Source organism: Vanessa tameamea, chromosome 28, assembly GCF_037043105.1.
Source record: "Vanessa tameamea isolate UH-Manoa-2023 chromosome 28, ilVanTame1 primary haplotype, whole genome shotgun sequence".
Lineage (NCBI taxonomy): Eukaryota > Metazoa > Arthropoda > Insecta > Lepidoptera > Nymphalidae > Vanessa > Vanessa tameamea.
In genome coordinates this window covers 2,006,785-2,026,313 of record NC_087336.1, presented here as the reverse complement: position 1 = coordinate 2,026,313, position 19,529 = coordinate 2,006,785, and the positions used below count along the sequence as shown (strand labels likewise).

The 19,529-nt window shown below is 29.9% G+C and overlaps 1 protein-coding gene and 1 long non-coding RNA gene across 2 annotated transcripts in view; both read left to right on the top strand.

Moving 5' to 3' along the window:
- Positions 1 to 19,529, top strand: part of LOC135194239 (uncharacterized) — a 43,113-nt gene that overhangs the window by 12,210 nt on the left and 11,374 nt on the right. The gene's annotated exons all lie outside the window — the stretch shown is intronic.
- LOC113396745 (segmentation protein even-skipped) lies at positions 4,625 to 17,984 on the top strand. The gene is made up of 4 exons (XM_026634799.2): positions 4,625 to 5,047; positions 13,742 to 13,805; positions 14,052 to 14,184; positions 17,531 to 17,984. The coding sequence occupies exons 1-4, from the start codon at positions 4,696 to 4,698 to the stop codon at positions 17,852 to 17,854; spliced, it is 873 nt and encodes a 290-aa protein (XP_026490584.1). The 5' UTR covers positions 4,625 to 4,695; the 3' UTR covers positions 17,855 to 17,984.

The window sequence follows — 19,529 nt, the reverse complement described above, 5'->3', positions numbered from 1 at the left end:
TATGCTATAAACAGGCGTTTGAAGCAATACCTCACGTCGTATCTCTGCTAAATAATAGAGTGACGCGTCTGTTTACCCTTAATATTCATTGGGTGTATTTTTCATTAGTCGCTGAATCGGTATAATTGGAGTGTCTTTATTGTATTTTTGCTTTGCTTTTTTTTTATAACGTTGATTTTATTTTAGTTTCTTTGTGTCGGTTCGGATTTTAAGCGCTTTATATACAGCTCTGATGAGAAATAGTTTTTTTTGAACGGAAACTTCAAAATCGTTCCGTGCAGCGTTTTTATATGTAACGTTAGAGAGAAACGTTAATGTCAAAAAAAAAAGTTTCTATAACTTATACCTAGGTGTACATCGTATTCAGTAGAGGTCACCTATGTTCGTAGATTCTTCAAAATTTAAAGTATTTACATGAATGCTCAATTTTTTAAATATATAGGAAGAATTACTTTTACTTTGTGGTAGAGCTTTGTGCTGCTTGTGTGCGCCAACAAACTTGAGAATTAAGATGTTATGTCTCTTGTGCCTTGTGTACATTGATGTCCCTTGTGTCTGTAGTTACACTAGCTCACTCACCCTTCAAACCGGAACACAACAATACTGAGTACTGCTGTTTGGCGGTCGAATATCTGATGAGTGGGTGGTACCTACACAGACGGGCTTGCAAACCCGTCAAGTAAAAGTGTGTAACATATCATAAACACATACATACACATAAAACATTGGTTAAATATTCTCAATACCACAAAAGAAGCTTCACAATGGTTACAAGACTGTCCTGCCTACTTATATTAATCATGGTCACTCTATAGCAATATACCATTTCCCCCAGCATCCCTTATCATTTATTGCGTCGATATCTTGATCGAATGAATATATTTTTCATGGCATATTATTATAAGGGATATTTAAACCGTTCTAGCGTAATCGTGACTTATATTGGCCGTCATATTTGATGTGTTCTGTGATTGTTTTATTGTCGGTCAGTTCACTATGGTAGCAGCTATGATTGCGTACAATCAAAATACTATGTTATATATTGAAGCAGCTTTTATGTTATGAAGACATTTTTTTCTATTACATACTTTCTTTTTTCGATTTCCTTCCAATTCTTTTTTTGTTAATGGCAAATGTGCCTCTGAAAAAAGTTCACAATTAAAAATGTATTTAAAGTTACGGACTTTACGTCTTAAAAAAAAATAGCATTATTTTTTGTATTTGATGTTACGAACTGCACTCCAGTGCAATATTTTTATTAATTCAATTAGATTTTCATACTTTTTTATTACTTTAAAATAGGTAAACAAATACGTCACAATTGACGTATCAAAATGTCATCGCCTCTCGAATATTGGTGACATTTAGCGTTTGAGGTTATTTTGTGTTTATTATGTAAAATTATATTCGTATCCATATTAATAAAATAGCACTCATTATATAAATATGTATAATATATAAAGGATCGTATTTAATAAGTGTATTTCGAAGTTAGCCTAGTAGTGATACGGCTTTTACTTTGACTTTAATGCTTTAATGAATAAATAAATTGCAATAATAAAAAAAAAAACAAATACATACACCGAATTCGACTATATTAAATTAAAACCAAACTAAAGACAATTGTTAAATGTAAGATACATCAGTCAGACATGCGACATCGGCCATTATAGTCATAGTTTTCAAAGGAAACTTGAATCAAAATTGCTTATCACTGGAAATTGGTTTCAACATTGAGCGAGTGACATACGAGAATTCTTGCCAGTCAATTTAAGCCCATCTAGGAGCTGTAATTATGAAAAAAGCTTACTTACATTTAACTTCTCCCAAATAAATCGAGCGGGTGTTATTTATAAAGTGGTAGCGTATAAATGTCCCACTGTTGGGCTAAGAACTCCTCTCCTTTGAGGAGGAGGTATGTAACTTATTCCACCACGTTACTCCATTGCGGGTGGAATAAGTGGGTAAATTAGACAGTTGCAAACGATGTTTATCTTTACCGCCGAGTACAAAATTAATTATAATAACAAAAATCTATGTAATAATATTAATATAATAGTATCTATTAATGAATATTAATTTTAAACTCTAAAATCTTCTCCGAAACGCGTAACGTCTAGTGTAAGTTCTTTTCAGTTAGGCATTACGAAAATAAACGTCTTTATTTAATAATATAATAGTTATAATAAAAAAAAAAAAACGTGCGTTTAGGAATAAACAACTTTAAGAACGAAATAAATCTATAAAAATAAATAAATAATTACCTAATAAAATTAACTAAGAAAAGAGTACAATAATTATATGTGTATATAACAGAAGAATATAGCTTTTATATATGTATGATACATAATATTAGGTTAGATATATTAACCACTTAGTACAGATAATAATGGTCACCCTACACGGAACGTTTTCTTGCGTAATACGCTTATCATTTATTACTCGTATCTAAAAGTGGATGTATGTCTCATATTTGTTATAACATTGTTATTATGCGAAAATTTATCAAGAACAGTTTTGTTAAGTCGAATTTATTTATGTGTAAGTAATTCCAGAATAGGGGAGTCAGTTTACGATTTAAAAAAACTTTCGAACTGGTTTTATTATCTGTGTAAATATTTGATACCTACTAACTACTTCACCAGCAGTTTCTTTGTTTAGGTGTTGGTTGGCGGATATTAAGCAAAAGGTGTCGTACCTAATTTCATCAAATTTGATTCAGTGATTTAGCCGTGAAAGAGCAACAAACAGACAGAGTTACATTTGGATTTATACTTAATATTAGTACAGATTACATATTCAATTTAAGTAACTGTACAGAAAATCAACGTGAGGATACCTGCATGTATGGGATGAAAATCTACGCGTATTTGCACTAACCCAAAAAAAAAAAGGAAGATTTATTTATTTTGTTTAAATTAAGAATATGTTTTTTTTTTTGGTATGGAATATGGTATGCGAGCATATGGGCTACCAGATGGAAAGTGGTCAGCGCCGCTATAAGAAATAAGAAACTATTTTACGTCCCTTGTGTCTGTAGTTGCACTCAACCTTCCAATAATACTTAGTATTGCTGTTTGGCGGTAGAGTATGTCACGTGTGGGAGGTACCTTGCAAGGCTTGTACAAAGCCCAACCAATCAGCTAGTAGCTTCCAATTCAATTGAAAGAATAAAAAAATTAAATTAATTTCTATTTACACAATTTATTTTTAATATTGAATCTTTTTATGTACATTTTGTTTTTTTATGGCATTGGTTGGCGGACGAGCATATGGGCCACCTCATGGTAAGTGGTCACCACCGCCCATAGACAAAGGCGCTGTAAGAAATATTAACCATTGCTTACATCACCTATGCGCCACCAACCTTGGGAACTAAGATGTCCCTTGTGCCTGTACTTACACTGGCTCACTCACCCTTCTAACCGGAACACAACGATACAGAGTACTGTTATTTGGCATAATATCTGATGAGTGGGTGGTACCTACCCAGACGGGCTTGCACAAAGCCCTACCACCAAGTAAATAAAATTAAAATACAAAATGTTGTGCGTAATTATAGAGATGGAGAAAATTAAGACACAGCATTTTCAACGTCTAATAAAGTCCCGTTTATAGCGACGGCGACGCGTTAATTAGGGCAGCCATGTATTATCTGTGACATATTGACGTTAATTAAAAAGTATGTTGATTTTATTAGTTTTATCTATTGAGAGGGTATTTGATTATTGCGAGACACGTACGATTTTTAAACTGAACTTATTCTATATTTAATATAATTGTTTTAAATTTATATAAAAAAGCTAAGTAAAAAAATCAAATGTTTTAACCTTTTAAAATAAAATTGGACTTTTCATTTGTATCAATGTCCTTTCCATATAAACGATCTAAGCATATAAAAAAAAGAAGTTACTCTATGGCAGCTCAACAAAGTATGTTAAATGTCATTTTACAACAAAATTAGGTAGGTACCTACGTTACAAGTGCAAGTTACTAATTGTAGGTATATTGCACCTAAACTAGTAAAACCTTAATAAGATTTATTATAAACTTTCTAACCTTAGTTAGAGCTTGCTATCTTCGCTTCGTATGTATAATAGTTGCTACCAATAAAATATTTGTACTTACATAATAATTAAAAAGTTTTTACTTAATACTCGTAGTAATATTTTTGTGAAGATCTCAAAGTATTTTTTGTCCATGAAAACCATTTTGGTTTGACATTTTTCTAAAGGCAATACAAATTATACAAACATTATATAAAAAAAGTGTCATCGATGGATTGTCGTATATAAAAAGACGATACAATATAATGAAGTCTTAGTATAAAAACGGTCTCATTTTTTCAATGGAAACCGCAACAGATTACGTGCAATTATATTGCTTTATTATTTACAAATAAAAACGACTTTATGACTCTTAATTTAAAGTTCAAATTGTTTTGAAGTATTTTTTTTCAACGTCTATACGAATATGACATCACTGAGAAACGTACTCTATTGATTAAATAATAAGGTTCAAAATGAATTGTATCGTTATTTCTTTAGTCAACTCCCCCACTAGAAGGCGTGGTTATTCACAATCTCTACAGATTCCACAAAACTCATCAGGGATCTGTCAGATACGGACGTTCGAAATACAAACTGTGTTAGTGGCCAGTGCGTGTAGTGATTGAGATAATCAATAAATCGAGTGATGGAATCGGAAATAAACAAGATGCAGACTAAGATACCGCCCAAGAATTTTTCGATCGAATCGATTGTCGGACTCAACGACCGTCGTTCACCAGAAATCGATATTGAGAATACGATTGGAGATTTTAATAACGATCACTCTGAAGATGAAGATTTAAAACTGAGGGAGGGGAAAATGGGTTACTATTTCCAACAAAATCGAGTACCAAATTTCCCGTTTTTCATGTCGTATGACAAGAGAGTTATCGGTACTGGTTATCCAGAAGGTCAAGGAGGTGAGGACTTGAAGAGGGCGAGTCCTGGAAGTGTGAGGAGCGAAGTTGATAGCGACGGCGCTGATGATCGGCAGCATGGTAAGATTCCTATTTTCTTTATAAAATTTGAATGGGATTTTTGGGTAATTAACAACTTTTACTGTAATTTAGTGTTTATACAGAGTATTACGGAGAAAATATTATAAACAAAAGATAATTATTAATTAATTTTATTTATATTTATTTTAGGATTTTAAATTATAGTAGTTCTTTATTATGACTTAAAGAACTTTAATATTACAAGAATATATACGCATAAATGAGATAAAGATATAGTCAAATGTATATTTGTACATTATATATATGTACTTAAAATCAATAATCACTATTTATTGACAATCATTTTCATCGTTTAGAGAAAAAAAGCTTTTCGAAATATATTAAATATAGGCAAATGTTAATTTTGCATACCAAAAGAGCAATCACTCGTCCATAAATACATTATGTATTTAATAGCACGTAAAAACTTTTTGAATTTCTTTTGTCAAATTACCATTTTTAAAACATAGCGGTGAATGCTTAACGACGGCGTATTGTAACTTCAAAGGGCCGACGGTCATAGGCTTAACGTCGAATTTATAAATAAAGGTCCATAGACCATAAACTTTGATGTTCTTTTTAAGTAACGTTAATAAAATTAACTGTTATAGAATTATATACGTAAAATTTTATGTCATAAACATTTTTAGTTTTATTCTTTAGGTAAATCATTCGAAATATAATTAAGCAATTATGTTAATAAAAAAAAATAACACTAGATATATTTCATCTTTGTCTTTTAGTCGACGATCATATTTTATTGTGCCTTTATAAAATACATAACACTTTGAATAAAATAGTTAAAATTTTACCGGCACATATAAACGGACCTTATAATCTTTTTGTCAGCCTCGTTGAATTATTATATTTATAAACTGAAAAGATATTTTCTTCCCTGACTTCTCGATAAAAAAAACCTGTGTAGGTTATTATTATAGTCGTTCATATAAACCAAAATATAAACTTAATAAAGTAATTAAAAACTAAATTATGGATACTTAACAAAAATTTTTGTCTGAACGCAATAAACTACCTAACAGAATTTTATACGGCTTTCTCGAATGGACGGAGAAATTCACGAAAAAGGTGTTTAATACGGTTTTGCGTAAATCGGTCGAAATATTACGAAGGTGTCAACAGTAGTTGTTAAGTTAAATGCATACTTAGTAGTTTATGATACATGGGGAGGCTGATCAATATTCAGATTCAAAATTCAATAATCTTTATTTAACATAGAAGTATTACACTTCCTTATTGATTGTCATAATTCTACCATCCGTTCGGTCCTTAGAAGGAAGGCGAGTTAATTTTATTTTGCCTAATATTTATGATAACAATTATAAATTATTCACGAAAATTACGTTAACTACTAATTTCTAAGCATTCAAAACATTGACATCAGATTTTTTGTTTGATATTTAGCTTAAATGTATTTAAAATGCTTGTTAGTAGGTTTCCGTGCAAGTAGATAAATCTTACTCTAGTAGATTGCTGTTCAATCCGTGCAAAAAGTCCGGAAAATAAACGATTCTTACTGCAATAGCGACATTATACTGGGTACATAGTAGGTACTTACCGCAATAGTCTTTTTTTATAACGTCTAAAACGAACGTTTATGAATATTTGAAACGCAACGTTATATGTTATGATTATCTTAATTTTTAGAAATATAATTATAATTTAAAAAAAAAAACATTTATATAAGTCTCAATAAATAATATACTCGTATAATGACTTAAATTATTTTTTAACTCTAAAAATAGTTTGAACTCTTATAATTGACAATTTAATTTCCGTCATATACTTCAAAATCTAATGATTTCGTAATTTTGTTGTTTGGACAATTTGTTTAGATCGTCATTTCATATTCAACATTTTTTTTTATAATGTTTACACAGCAAAGACTTTTCGGAAATACTACAAAACAAGTTCACGCTTTAATTGTCAATAAGTAACCGTCCCATCCAGTAGCAATTTGTTTAAATAACTATGCTTCATGATAATACGTATCCGCCATTTTGTCGCTGCATGATATCTGTCAGATTTACCGCCAAAACAATAGCACAGCATAGACAATATGGACAGATAAACAATAACTTTTTTTTTCGTGTTTGGTACACAGTTCTTTGCTCAATTATGGAGTGGTGCATTGTGGCCAATTTAACAATAGACATTGGTTAAAAATTTCTCTTTTATGGCTCCTGGTTCGTTTTAATTTTTCGAATTTTATTGCTTCCAAGTTCGCAGTTCCAAGTAATGTTACTTGGAAATACTGTTTTGAATATTGGAAACGAATCGTATAATCAAATTTATTTACTTCAAAACTATTTTATTCACCAAATTACTTAATTATTTTTTTAATTTATTAAGTATTTAAATAATTTGCTCACATTTAACGAAAGTCAAATAGGCAATTTAAAAACCATTTCAAATTACAAAATTTAAGGAAAATTAGTCATTGGTTTCTCTTTATTGGACTACAGCATATTCTACCACCAAAAAACAATACTCAGTATTGCTAGGTACCAGTGTGAAGGTTTAGTGAGCCAGTGTAACCACAGGCACTAGGTACATATCACACACACACATCTTAGTTTCCAAAGTTTGGTGGCGCATTGGCGATGTAAGGAATGATTAATATTTCTTACGACGTCAATGTCCACGGGCGAATCTATTCTACAATCTGACATTATGTTAAACTATAGAGTTTCGTAATTTTACCTACAGTAATATTTGCCAGTCTATATCTATATAGTCGATACTAAAAGCAAACGCGTTAAGTAAATACTAAAGTTATCTGGAATTATAGATTTTATCTCAAAGCAGAACACTTAATAAAACAAATTATCTGAGGTGTTGTAACGTATTAATAACTCCGGTCGAGTAATAACGCCCGATGATGCTGTGAGATTAAAATGAGATGAACGGAATTAAATTGTAAAGGTTGGTTCACACTCGATAATAATACTCGCAACGTTTTAGTTGATTTTGAAATAAATTTATAAATAGTTTATTCGAGCACAAACTATAGCAGACATTAGAGAGGCATTACAAAAAGTAAATTAATTGTAAAATGGTAATTGTATCCGAACATTTTTTTTTTTTAAAAACATTTATAAAAATATCGATAAATTATTCCAAAACACATTAAAGATAAAGAACACTCTCTTTTTAGTTACAAAGAAAGCATCAGATGTGACCAAGACCTCAATCAAATTCTAAAACACCAGTATGTAGCGAGCTTAAAGTATTTACGCGCAATAAGCTTATAATGTGAAAGCTCGTGAGTGAAAGGGACAGATATATTATATCGGTCCCGCCCCATTGGTGGGGAGAGAAACGAGCTGCGTTATTGGATAGCGAATTATGGATTTTTAGTAGAGTTAACCACGCTCTGACGTAAGCAACTTAAGTCCTTATCACTTTGAGAATAGAGAACGGTTTACTGAAGCTGAATGTGTGGGTAGAGCTTAAGGCGTTCTACGCACACATTGACGGTGACAGTTTACTTTTTCAGCGCGCGACGATAAGCTGCCAGTGTTTTAAATCCTTGTTTTTTTTCTTTTTTATAATGGCTTCGTTCAGGATTTTTTCAATCGAACGCAATTTAAAAGATCTGTCATCAGATATGATGTCAAAGAGACATGTGTACAGTGATATTATACAAAATACGCCGCCTTCTTCGCCCAAGACTAAAGGTACAAACATCTTTGTTTCATTTACAAAAAAGTTTTTAAGCATGTCTTATGTTAAATACACAGACATATATTTTAAACTAAATGAACTGTTCGTGCTGATCAAGGAAGAACAACGCTATATTCTAAAGTCAGTTTCGGAGATACAATTGAATTTAAACAGGAGGATATTTTAATTGTTTGGATTTTAACCATACTATTATTACATATCAAATATATTGAACCTTTAATTCTATATATAAATAAGTGAATAAGTATTCTGTATAATAATAATGACTGATATTCTAGCTAACTTCAGGCGGCTGTTTGTTTTAAATTTATTCCCATACGTCGGCATAGCAATAAAGTTATAGATTTTTCTCAATTACTATTGTTAGTCTAAATCCCATTAACATAGAACAGTTATCTCTAATTACAACACTACCTTAGAAATAACCAAAAACCCGCACAAGACTATACCATAAACTGTTTTGTAAACAAAATTTCGGCAGGTAATTTGAAAGCACAATCTTTTCAAACGAATTTCGACCTTAACGTCATTACGATAAAGACGTTCGCAATATGTGCTATGTTTTTTTTATGTTTGTGTTGTAAAGCAATTATGAGATTTTTACACGACTTTGTGAGATACCGACGATGTATCTGAAACCGCTTTATCTTTTGTTATATTTTTATTTGATGTATTTATTATTGGTCAATATTTTTACCGTTAGGTGCCCTTAAGATCTGTCGCATCCTTTGGATTATTCTAAATACTTAAATTGCACTTTCAAACAATTTTAGAACGATTGCAATAAAACAATTAAAGAAAAGTCACTTCTGGCAAGTTAAAATCCGAAGTTTTTTTTTTTTAATTTATTTCAATGCTATGACCGAAAACCTTCAAATCATTCCAATTGACGTGTTGCAAAATTAATTTATAAATACATTTAAACCAATTAGGGACAATAAAACTGACCACGAAATGACCACAGCTGTCCTCAACAAAAGTCAATTGTCCATGAATCTTCTATGACCTATAGAAAAAGTAAAATGTCAACGCGCGGGTGGATTTCCCGCCACTATTTGACAGAACTCGATTTTTAATTATACGTCAGAATGTCAAGGCAGTATGTCTTGTCAATAGGGCTTAAACTGATTTCGTTTTTATCTTACTCGGCTCCCTATGGAGATATTTATCTTCATTACATTGTTGCTGACTAGTGGATACGGATTTTATTATGAAAATTGGTTTAGGGGAGCGTGCCGAGGGATGACACCGTATAATTGGTTCTACATTGGATAATTGTTCGGCAAATGTTTTGCTTTCATTCTCACTAAATTGTTTTAATACTTGGGGTGAATTATCCGTTTTTGTAATTTAATTATATTTCTTATAAACGAATATTATTATACTACAACTGATATTACTAAAAAGACATCGTTTATTTTCGTGTAGTTAAAAGCAAAAAAAAAATTAATTATGAGTCTGTATTTAAAATTATTAAGTGCAATAATATATTTCCTCTCATACATAAAGTACAGAATACGCATCGAAAAATTATTATTTATTGACAAAACTTTATCTTAACTAACATCAAAAAGAAATAAACGTTCTAATTTCAAATGAACCGTAACGGTTACACCGTGTCATAGACAATAAACATGGCTACAATTACAGAAAAATATATGACGCGTGGCGTGCGTGTGCGGAGGGTGCCGATGGCTATTCTCGATAATTCCAATTGTTAATGGATGGCAATCGCTTTACGGCCATTACAAGGGCTATTTGGTATCCAAATTGACCGGTGCCACTATTAATTAGACATTTAGCATAAAGGTAATCGGTTTAGTCGATTAATCGATTCGAATGTGTGAGCATCATCGTTTTCATACGTCGGATTGTAATAGGCCGGTTATTTATTTTATTAAAACAATGGTATTTAACGAAACTAATAGATAGATCTACTTTTACCTACGAAACCCCCCCCATTTGAAAAATTGTAGTCTATAAACTCCCAAATTCCTCAATATCGTAAATATCTCCAATATAACAGTTATGATTAGCTTCATTGAAAAGCGATAATGAAACAAAAACATTATTTCGTAACATCTTGATATTGTGCTTATTAGATTCATATTGAAGGCCGTCATGCGAAAATTACCTTTATGGTACTCGATATAAGTGTAATTTCGTGCTAATTTCGTTTGAGATTAAGTGGGTCAGGGTGTACGTATAGTATTAATAAAATAACACAGTATAAATATAATATATTGTTTTCGATTGTGATCAACAATTGATTATTGATTAACTTTAATTGGTTTAAAAAAAAAAAATTAGCACTTTAATGTAGACGTTTCAAACCGGTTATAACCGGTTTTTTTTTAAATTAAAAAATGACGATTTAAAATTGTTCTTGATTGTTAAATAAACTATATAATATTAAATATTCAATATATTCATAAGGCCAAGTACGTAACTGTTTAGCTACCATCTCACCTTTCTAAGTAATGACCATTTACTGTACCACTATACTGCAATCATGTTAAAATAAACAGTTATCCTTAACATATTTAGTCGATATTGCAATAATATGTTTATATTATTAAATGAGACGTTTAAAAAAACTCTTGTATGTCATCACCCTTATGTTTTAAGTTTACGATCCTATGTTTGGCTGTCAATTAGCGTATGTTGAAACAATGACTACGGCCCGGTTACGAAATGATTTACAGAAAGACAACTAGTGTTTATATGGCATTATCAAGTTGGATCGAAGTCTAAAATCGTTATTTAAAAAAAAAAGTTTTAAGTTTTCAATGGAACCTCTTTTTAACGAAGAATAGTTTGTAATGTCACATTTAAGGATAAAATATATGACGGCCCACTTAGTTTTTTTTAAGCAATTAAAATGTCATGCACTTCGCTTGATACTTATTGCTCACTTAAAATCCAATAATAAAACACATCTCATGTCGCCAGTTATAAAAATATCCATTTAAAATGGAACGGAAGCTAATTCAGGAAGCGTTCGAAGTTGTCTATGTTTTTTTTTATTAAAGACACACGCCAATACAGCTGGTTCAAAGAGGTCCGACTAAAGAGGTCCCATGCTGTTTCTAACAAAAAGGAAGTTAGGCTAGACTATGCGAATTGTTTAAGTGATCTGTCGCCACCCAGCATGGGAATATTTCAAGTGGTTGAGACGTTTAAAAAGAGCACTACACGCAATAAATATTCTATAATCATGTTCGTTCATATAACTACATCGCTACTGATGTTTTTTCTATAGTCTGTAGTATTTTACAAGAAATCGTCTTTATATTGTAACATTTAAACATGGAAGAGCTGACAGATCGTTTTAAATAGATTATTATAAGTAGGTAACGTGTCGCTGAGAAGTCAATATAAATGACGATAGTTGCGGTAAAGAATATTACTCAAATATATTAAATATATTTTACAAGTTTTTCTACTGGATGTATTTAAAAAGTTATACATTTGTAACATTCAATTTCAATATTCATATTTGTAACAAACATATGTAAATAAATTCAGCTGAATATATTCTTCAATGATTTCTCCTAAATATTATAATAATAGTGTTTGTAGAACACCAATAAGAATTGTACAGATAATGTAGTTATAATTGGCAATTTAAATAGTGGAATTTAAATAGCTCTAGGTACTTACATGAAGCGCCGGAAATGACAATCGAACGTCTTAATCACGCCGCCATTACGTCCATAGACAATAAACGTGACTTGAAAGCATTCAACGGCCAGTGTCAATAACGGCGCGCCCTTTTTAAATTTAGAACCACTTCAACGACTAATCAGATCGGTAAAGTCGGCGGTTTTTGGTAGTTTTTTTTTTTTCTAAATTAAGCCGACGATCGCCCGTCTTCGGTACCTTTGTAAAATACTTATAACAGAAAGCATGGGAAAATATTTAATTATACAATAGCTTATTTGTGTTTGTTTTGTGTTAATGTACTCCTTTTGAAACTCTGGGTGTACAATTAACACCTCTGGCTACTGGTTCCTCCGAAGCGATTTTATGATAAGTCAATCTTCGGGGTAATTAGTTTTAAACATCTCTGTATCAAAATTAAAAGTTGGTGTGATTTTATTTATTACGTTATATGAAGACCTTCCTTATTGACGATAATACTTTAAATTGCTATATAAAAAATAAGTTTTAAATGAAAATAAAACTTTAAATTAAGGCATTATAATTTATTAACAATTATTTATACTAATCTCGTCAACGATTTAATGAAAATATTTATACAAATAACGAACAGCTTTGTTTTATTACTTTTTAATTTAACCTGACAAAGGACGATTTTATTCAACTTTTATAATATTGTAATATGACTTTAATTAAAATGCAAAGCGATGTTAATTAAATTTGTCTTCGTAAAAAAAAAAAAAAATAGTTCGTTTAAAGAGATAAATTCTTAAACCATTAACTTAGGGTGGGGATTAAGTATTAGTACAAGTAGCTGATGTCTAGACAAAACAGTAATTAAGATAAATCCATTGAAAGTTGCCGCTTCGAGTAGTACTTATAACCCTTTAGTGCTACTTTGAAGAGATAAGTTTAATTCTGTTTTACTAAGCGGTACAATACTTGAATTGTTGTTAATTATAAATAATGTTCATTTTTATTACTTATATTTAAATCTATTTTTTTTTTACTTCAATTAAAAATATATATATAAGTATTTGTAATTCAAATTGGTTCAAGTAGAGTATGTCGTTCGGAAAGTATGTGAATGAGAGTAGAATTAGCAACTATCTCAGTACTCCGTTTAGTAATTGAAACATTTGAAATATATAATTTAATAAATAAAATTGAATTTTGCTGTAAGCTTACTTAAGAAACCATAACCACTAGGATTAGCAAGTTACATACCTTTGCGTATGTGTAATATAATAATAAATATATTTATTATCTGTGTCTCTTTTTTAATTGTAACAATAACAATATCTAATCCTTATATTTTTTCTACAGAATCTTTGAGCCCGCAATCGGAACCGATGAACACAAGCAATTCAGCCCCAGATCCAAATATTAGGTAAGATGATTTTATTAATATCACTGTCATCAACCAGACTGATATAAATAGATGTCATATAAATAAAGGATATATTCCTTAATATTTATTATTAAATTAAATATACGATTAATCTTTTCCTTTTTTTTATTTATCGTTTCAATTTTAAATGTTGTAACACTGAGTTCTTTCATTGGAACTCTATTTAAGTATCATATAATTAATTTTTATACGTTTATTTAACGCATTGTTATGTTTTTTGTTTAGGAGATATCGCACAGCATTCACGAGGGAACAGCTAGCGCGACTCGAAAAGGAATTCATGAAGGAGAACTACGTCTCCAGACCGAGGCGATGTGAATTGGCCGCGCAGTTGCAGTTACCCGAGTCCACCATTAAGGTAATTTGTCTATGTCTTAACAATCACACAATCGAAATGACGTTTCGATTAGAATTCTATTTTTAAAATCTTACAAACTCGAAACTTCTCGGAACATGCGATATTGTTTATTATAATTATAGCATTTAAACAGTATACGCCTCAAAACAGCTTATCATCGTACATCGGCATTCGACATTTCGCAATAGACACGAAGTGAGTTCTTACCGAGTAACTGCTGTTATGAATGATTTTAAAATATTGTTATTCGAAAATACACTGTTTTTTTTTTACGTAAGATTTTCCACGAATACTGTGTCTCACCTGATTCTAATAGATTCAACCTCCGCTCCTACGTTCATTTTCATGAAGTTGTTTTGAAACTGAAGTTTCACCCGCCCACGTCGTGACCCGAATAAACAGGCTCTGTTCATAACATCACAACGGACAGACGTTTTCGTAACATGACAGCTCTACGACAAGTTGATATCATACTTTGTGGAGTAGCTAAGGAAGTGACACATGATCAAAGACTTCCTATTGAAACTACTTAAATACTTAGTGATACGCATTATAAAGAATATTAAAACCAATTGCTTAAAGAAATATTAATTATCTGTATTGGTTTAAAAAAAAATATATATAACCTCTATTTTATAACCTCATTTGTTAGTTCGTATGATAAAGTATTTTCATTGCCAAATTGACACTTTATATTTCAAGAACTACATGCTATTATTCCTTTAAAAAAAAATCATCGCTCTCTATAGTTTTATGTATACAGACCAATAATATAATTATATATTTACATGCTTAATAAATATATATGTAAGAAGGCTGATCATTTTAAATTGATATAAGGTACTTTTTTAATGCACGATCAACTTTACTTAGCTTGTATAAATGTACCTACAGCCAATGCTACTATTTGTCTAAGATGAAGGCGCATTTAGTGTTTTACGAGTACAGTATGATGCTTCAATTAGATCCCCAATAATTTCCATCACGAACAATTTATGGCGGTCCGCTAATTCGCAGAAACACGATACAAACGTGTGAAACAACTGATCAATTTGAATTTGGCCACATAAATAAGAATGTATTCGATTTTTAAATGAATCGCCATTTATTTTTGGTGTTGTTATAAAGACGGATCGTATTTTGACGTTTCAAGAAGTGTTATATGAAACGTATTATTAGTTTTTTAATTTATCCACTCACTTCTCTGTAAATGAGTAATATTTATTCATGATTTAAAAAAACTGTAACTTTTATCTAACCAATAAACATAATTAATTCTACATTCAAATACTGTACGCCAATTTAAATTCAAATTCACCGTATACATAGCCTGTCCAGTCATAATGTCAATTATCACTTCCAGTAAAAAAAAGAAAACCGGCGGTAAAAAAAAACGTGTTTATGGCTCATTCGAATTTTACATTCACGCTAATTTGTTGATGTGCATTAATAAAAGAAACCGACCGAATTATTCAGTAGCTGTACGACGCTAATGAACATTAATGCCGAAAAGAACGTTCAAGATTAAAAAAAAAGGTTATCATTATAACCACAGACAAATAGACTCCACGCTTGAAAAGAGTTGGAGATTGTGTTACATTATATTTTTTGAAAAAAACAAACTATATTATTTTTATTGTTTTATCTGTATTTTAAAAATAACAAAAAGAATATTTAAATATTTTTTATTAATAATCTTATTAAAGTCACAAACATAGTATTTATTTCATTTGCAGTAAATAATTTTCACATATTATTTGTAACGTAAATATACATAATTTACATTTTCTTTTTCTTAAATACGATTTTCTGGCTCATTATCGCGCAATTCGTATTGTTAGTCCATTAAATAGCTCCATGAAAAGTTCATCGGTTGTCTATGGTCGGGCAGCTGTTTTATGGGGAGATTATACCAATTAAAAACTATTAAATTAAGCCGCGGCTACCATTTGATGCGTTATAAAGATGGATTTTTCGTGTGTTTGTTTATTGTGATGAAGTTTTATGGCGATATAAAAGGCTCAGAAAGTTTGTATATTATAACATTTGTTTCAATGGAATGTGTTGAAAAAAATAATTATCTATATATGAATTAATTTAATAAACAAATATTAATTAATATAATGATTATAAGTTGGATGTAAGAGTACATTTGCCGTATTTCTTAATCTTTAAGAGATAATAATCTTGTCTATGATGCAACTGAAAATCCGCCATTTTGCATCCTATCCTTCGCAAAATACCCGCCAATTAACACGTCATTCTTTGCATACACACAAAAGGCGTTTTAAAGGTTTCCAAGGGTTTTTGTTTGCACACTTTGTTGTCTGAGCGACCATAACAGTTTTAATGATTTCAAGATGGCTTTTAATATTAATGTTCAGTGAATGTTTGTTTTATTTAAAGCACATGCAGAAGTGAAAATAAGTCTTTTACCATTCAAATAAACGGCTATAAGTGGATATATTTATTATGTTAAATGTATACGTAAACCCATCTACTTCTTATTTAGTATGACGTTTATTGTTAAGTGTTATTTTCCGTGTAATAATGAGTTATGTTTAATATTAAATAATATTCTATGACGTTCTTTCATTTAGTAGACAAAGTATTAAAGAAAATATTAATCTTTCTTGTATTAAAATAGATTAATTAAATCATGGAAAAAAGGTTTTATTCTTATAAGCAACATTGAAATCTTAATACAATGTATAATCTTGAATCTCAAAAATGTACTACCGGCAAAAAGTGTAAAATTGTTCTTTATAAATCTAATTTAAATTATTTATTATTTTAGTATAATTTAACAAATTTTCGCATATGTAATTCTACTGGGGCCTGTTTTTTTTAAATAGAATATTACTATAATATATTATATACAAGTCATTAGCGATATAGTGTGAATTAAACCGTTGTAAATGTAAGAATGATCGGAAAATTAAACCGAGTGATAACGCATTAGGTATTTATTGATACAGCCAGATTCAAGTTTTATTAGGTTCTTTATAGCGTCGTGTTATACTCGTTTTTGTTTTTGTAATCAAGTTTTAGTTTTAACTAAGTATGTCTTTATTTTCCTTAATTAAAAAATATATGAATTAAATATATTTCATTATAATAGCAATAAACATAATTATGTTTATTTTATGTACTTTATATAGAAAATTATCGAATTCTCAAAGTACTTAAAAAAACTATCCATCAAGACTTTTTAAGTAGGTATCAATGTCTGTACCATTTATTTATTACATACGTGATACAATTTATTAAAATTACTCGTCTTTTGTAAATAAAGGAATATATTATTATTGTTTAAATTTTAACAATTATTTTCTTTTGTCAACAGGTATGGTTCCAAAACCGTAGGATGAAAGACAAGAGGCAGCGTATAGCAGTAGCGTGGCCTTACGCTGCTGTTTACAGCGACCCAGCATTCGCAGCATCTATACTCCAAGCTGCTGCATCATCGGTGGGATTACCCTATGGTTATCCGTCCCCGGCACTCCTCCCACCCTTCCACAACCCACAGCTGTTACCGTCAGGGTACCCCTACCCGTACCCACCTTACCCAAGATATCCCTATATTCCCCCAACTCCTCCATCCCCGGTTAATACTGAATCAAACCTCCGGCCATCATACCAGAACTTTAATATTAATGTCGACAAATAAGGTTTTATATAAGCTAAAATTATTTTTTAAGAATTGATTAAAATATACAAAATAAATTAGGAAAGCTATAAAAAACTCACAAACAGAAATTACGAAGTTAATTTCACTTTTACGCTCAACATGTTTGAATGCTCAATTTCTATTTTCTTTTTAATATTTATTAAGGTATAACGTTCTTTAATTCTTAACATTTATTACAATTTAAAAAATATGTTTTAAAAACAGCAAAGTTAAACAACTTTGTATAATTTTCCTTAACTAATACATAAATGATTTTTTTTTAAATCTAGACCTTTAACAAAAAGAGGACCCATTCGTATTTGTAGAGATATATATTCCAATGACAAAGTACCTTAACATCATGCTCAGTTAAAAAAAAACTTGATATATATTTTTTAAATTTCATTTGCAAGAACGAAACGCGTCTACAGATCAAATTAATGTCACTTGAGTTTATACTATTGTGTATATGTAAATATGTTTTTAAAAAAAATAGTTAATTTATTAAACATAGAATAATAAAAGTAGTATTTCGTACATATAACCTATAAAGATTAGCTATTATATTTTATTATTAACGATATAATAACAGATGCTATTAAGTAAGCCTACAAATATTATTTTGCGAGTTTATTATTAAACTGTAAAATATATTTTAAACTATTTATAAAAGACAATTTGTAAATTTTAATTCATTCCATTGTGTACAAATAATTTTATTTTTAATCTGTAAGGTTAGAAGCGCGGTATAATTTGACATAATACCATAGATAATTAATAGTTACGTCAAAACTAAGCCCAGTGTAAAAAATATAAGTAAGAAACCAAAGTATCATAATTATTATGTAATTAGTGCAATATTTTTAAATACATTCTGTTTTATCTGAACTTAATGAAAAACATTAAATTTTCAATCAGATTTAATTTTAGAATAAGTTTCAATGTAAATAAATGTAGTGTTTAATGAGATCCCATTCAAAAAAGTTTGTTTTCCTTTGTGCAAGTATGTATTGTATTGTAAAAAAAAATGTATATTTGTGGTAGCAAGGTTTAAGTGTTCATAGAAATTAATGTTTTATCATTACAAATGTCTTAGTTTAAGCTCATTGTAAAATATTAAATATAAAAGACAATTATGAGGTTATATAAACTTTTGTTTAATTTCATTTTCCTGTCGATTACAAAAAAGAAACAAATAGGTTCAACTCTGTCGTGGTTGTAGTGAAACCTTTTTGCACTTTGAATGTTACATATACAGAAACTTTCTAACCTTATTCGAATTTTACGCCCATAGCGCTTAAAAAATATTTTTATCTGTCTCCTCATAAATAAAGTAACTTGTAAGCTTACCTATTTAATTTTTTTAACATTATTTCTATCCCATAAAAATTATACTTCCCGTCCGTCTTATATTATCTAGTAAGAGTTAATACTTCAGTCGGTCTTTTGTATCTAAGTAAATATTTTTCATCTCTCCGTTTACGTGACAATGTCGTATAAATTGTGCCCGTGTGTTGATATAATTTTTAAACAATATTAACGATATTTGAAATAAATTGGCAACGTATGCATATTTACAAAACAATGTGCCGTCTTTAGGCTGAAAAAATAACAACCTTCGCTATAATTCTTAAAACATTACAAATATAATATAATAAAAGAAATGATATCATAA

Excerpts from the sequence above, each read along its gene's own strand:
- LOC113396745 (XM_026634799.2), top strand. The coding sequence starts at position 4,696 with ATGGAATCGGAAATAAACAAGATGCAGACTAAGATACCGCCCAAGAAT. Across the intron at positions 5,048-13,741 it reads CGCTGATGATCGGCAGCATG|AATCTTTGAGCCCGCAATCG; the intron begins GTAAGATTCCTA and ends TTTTTTCTACAG. Across the intron at positions 13,806-14,051 it reads GCCCCAGATCCAAATATTAG|GAGATATCGCACAGCATTCA; the intron begins GTAAGATGATTT and ends TTTTTTGTTTAG.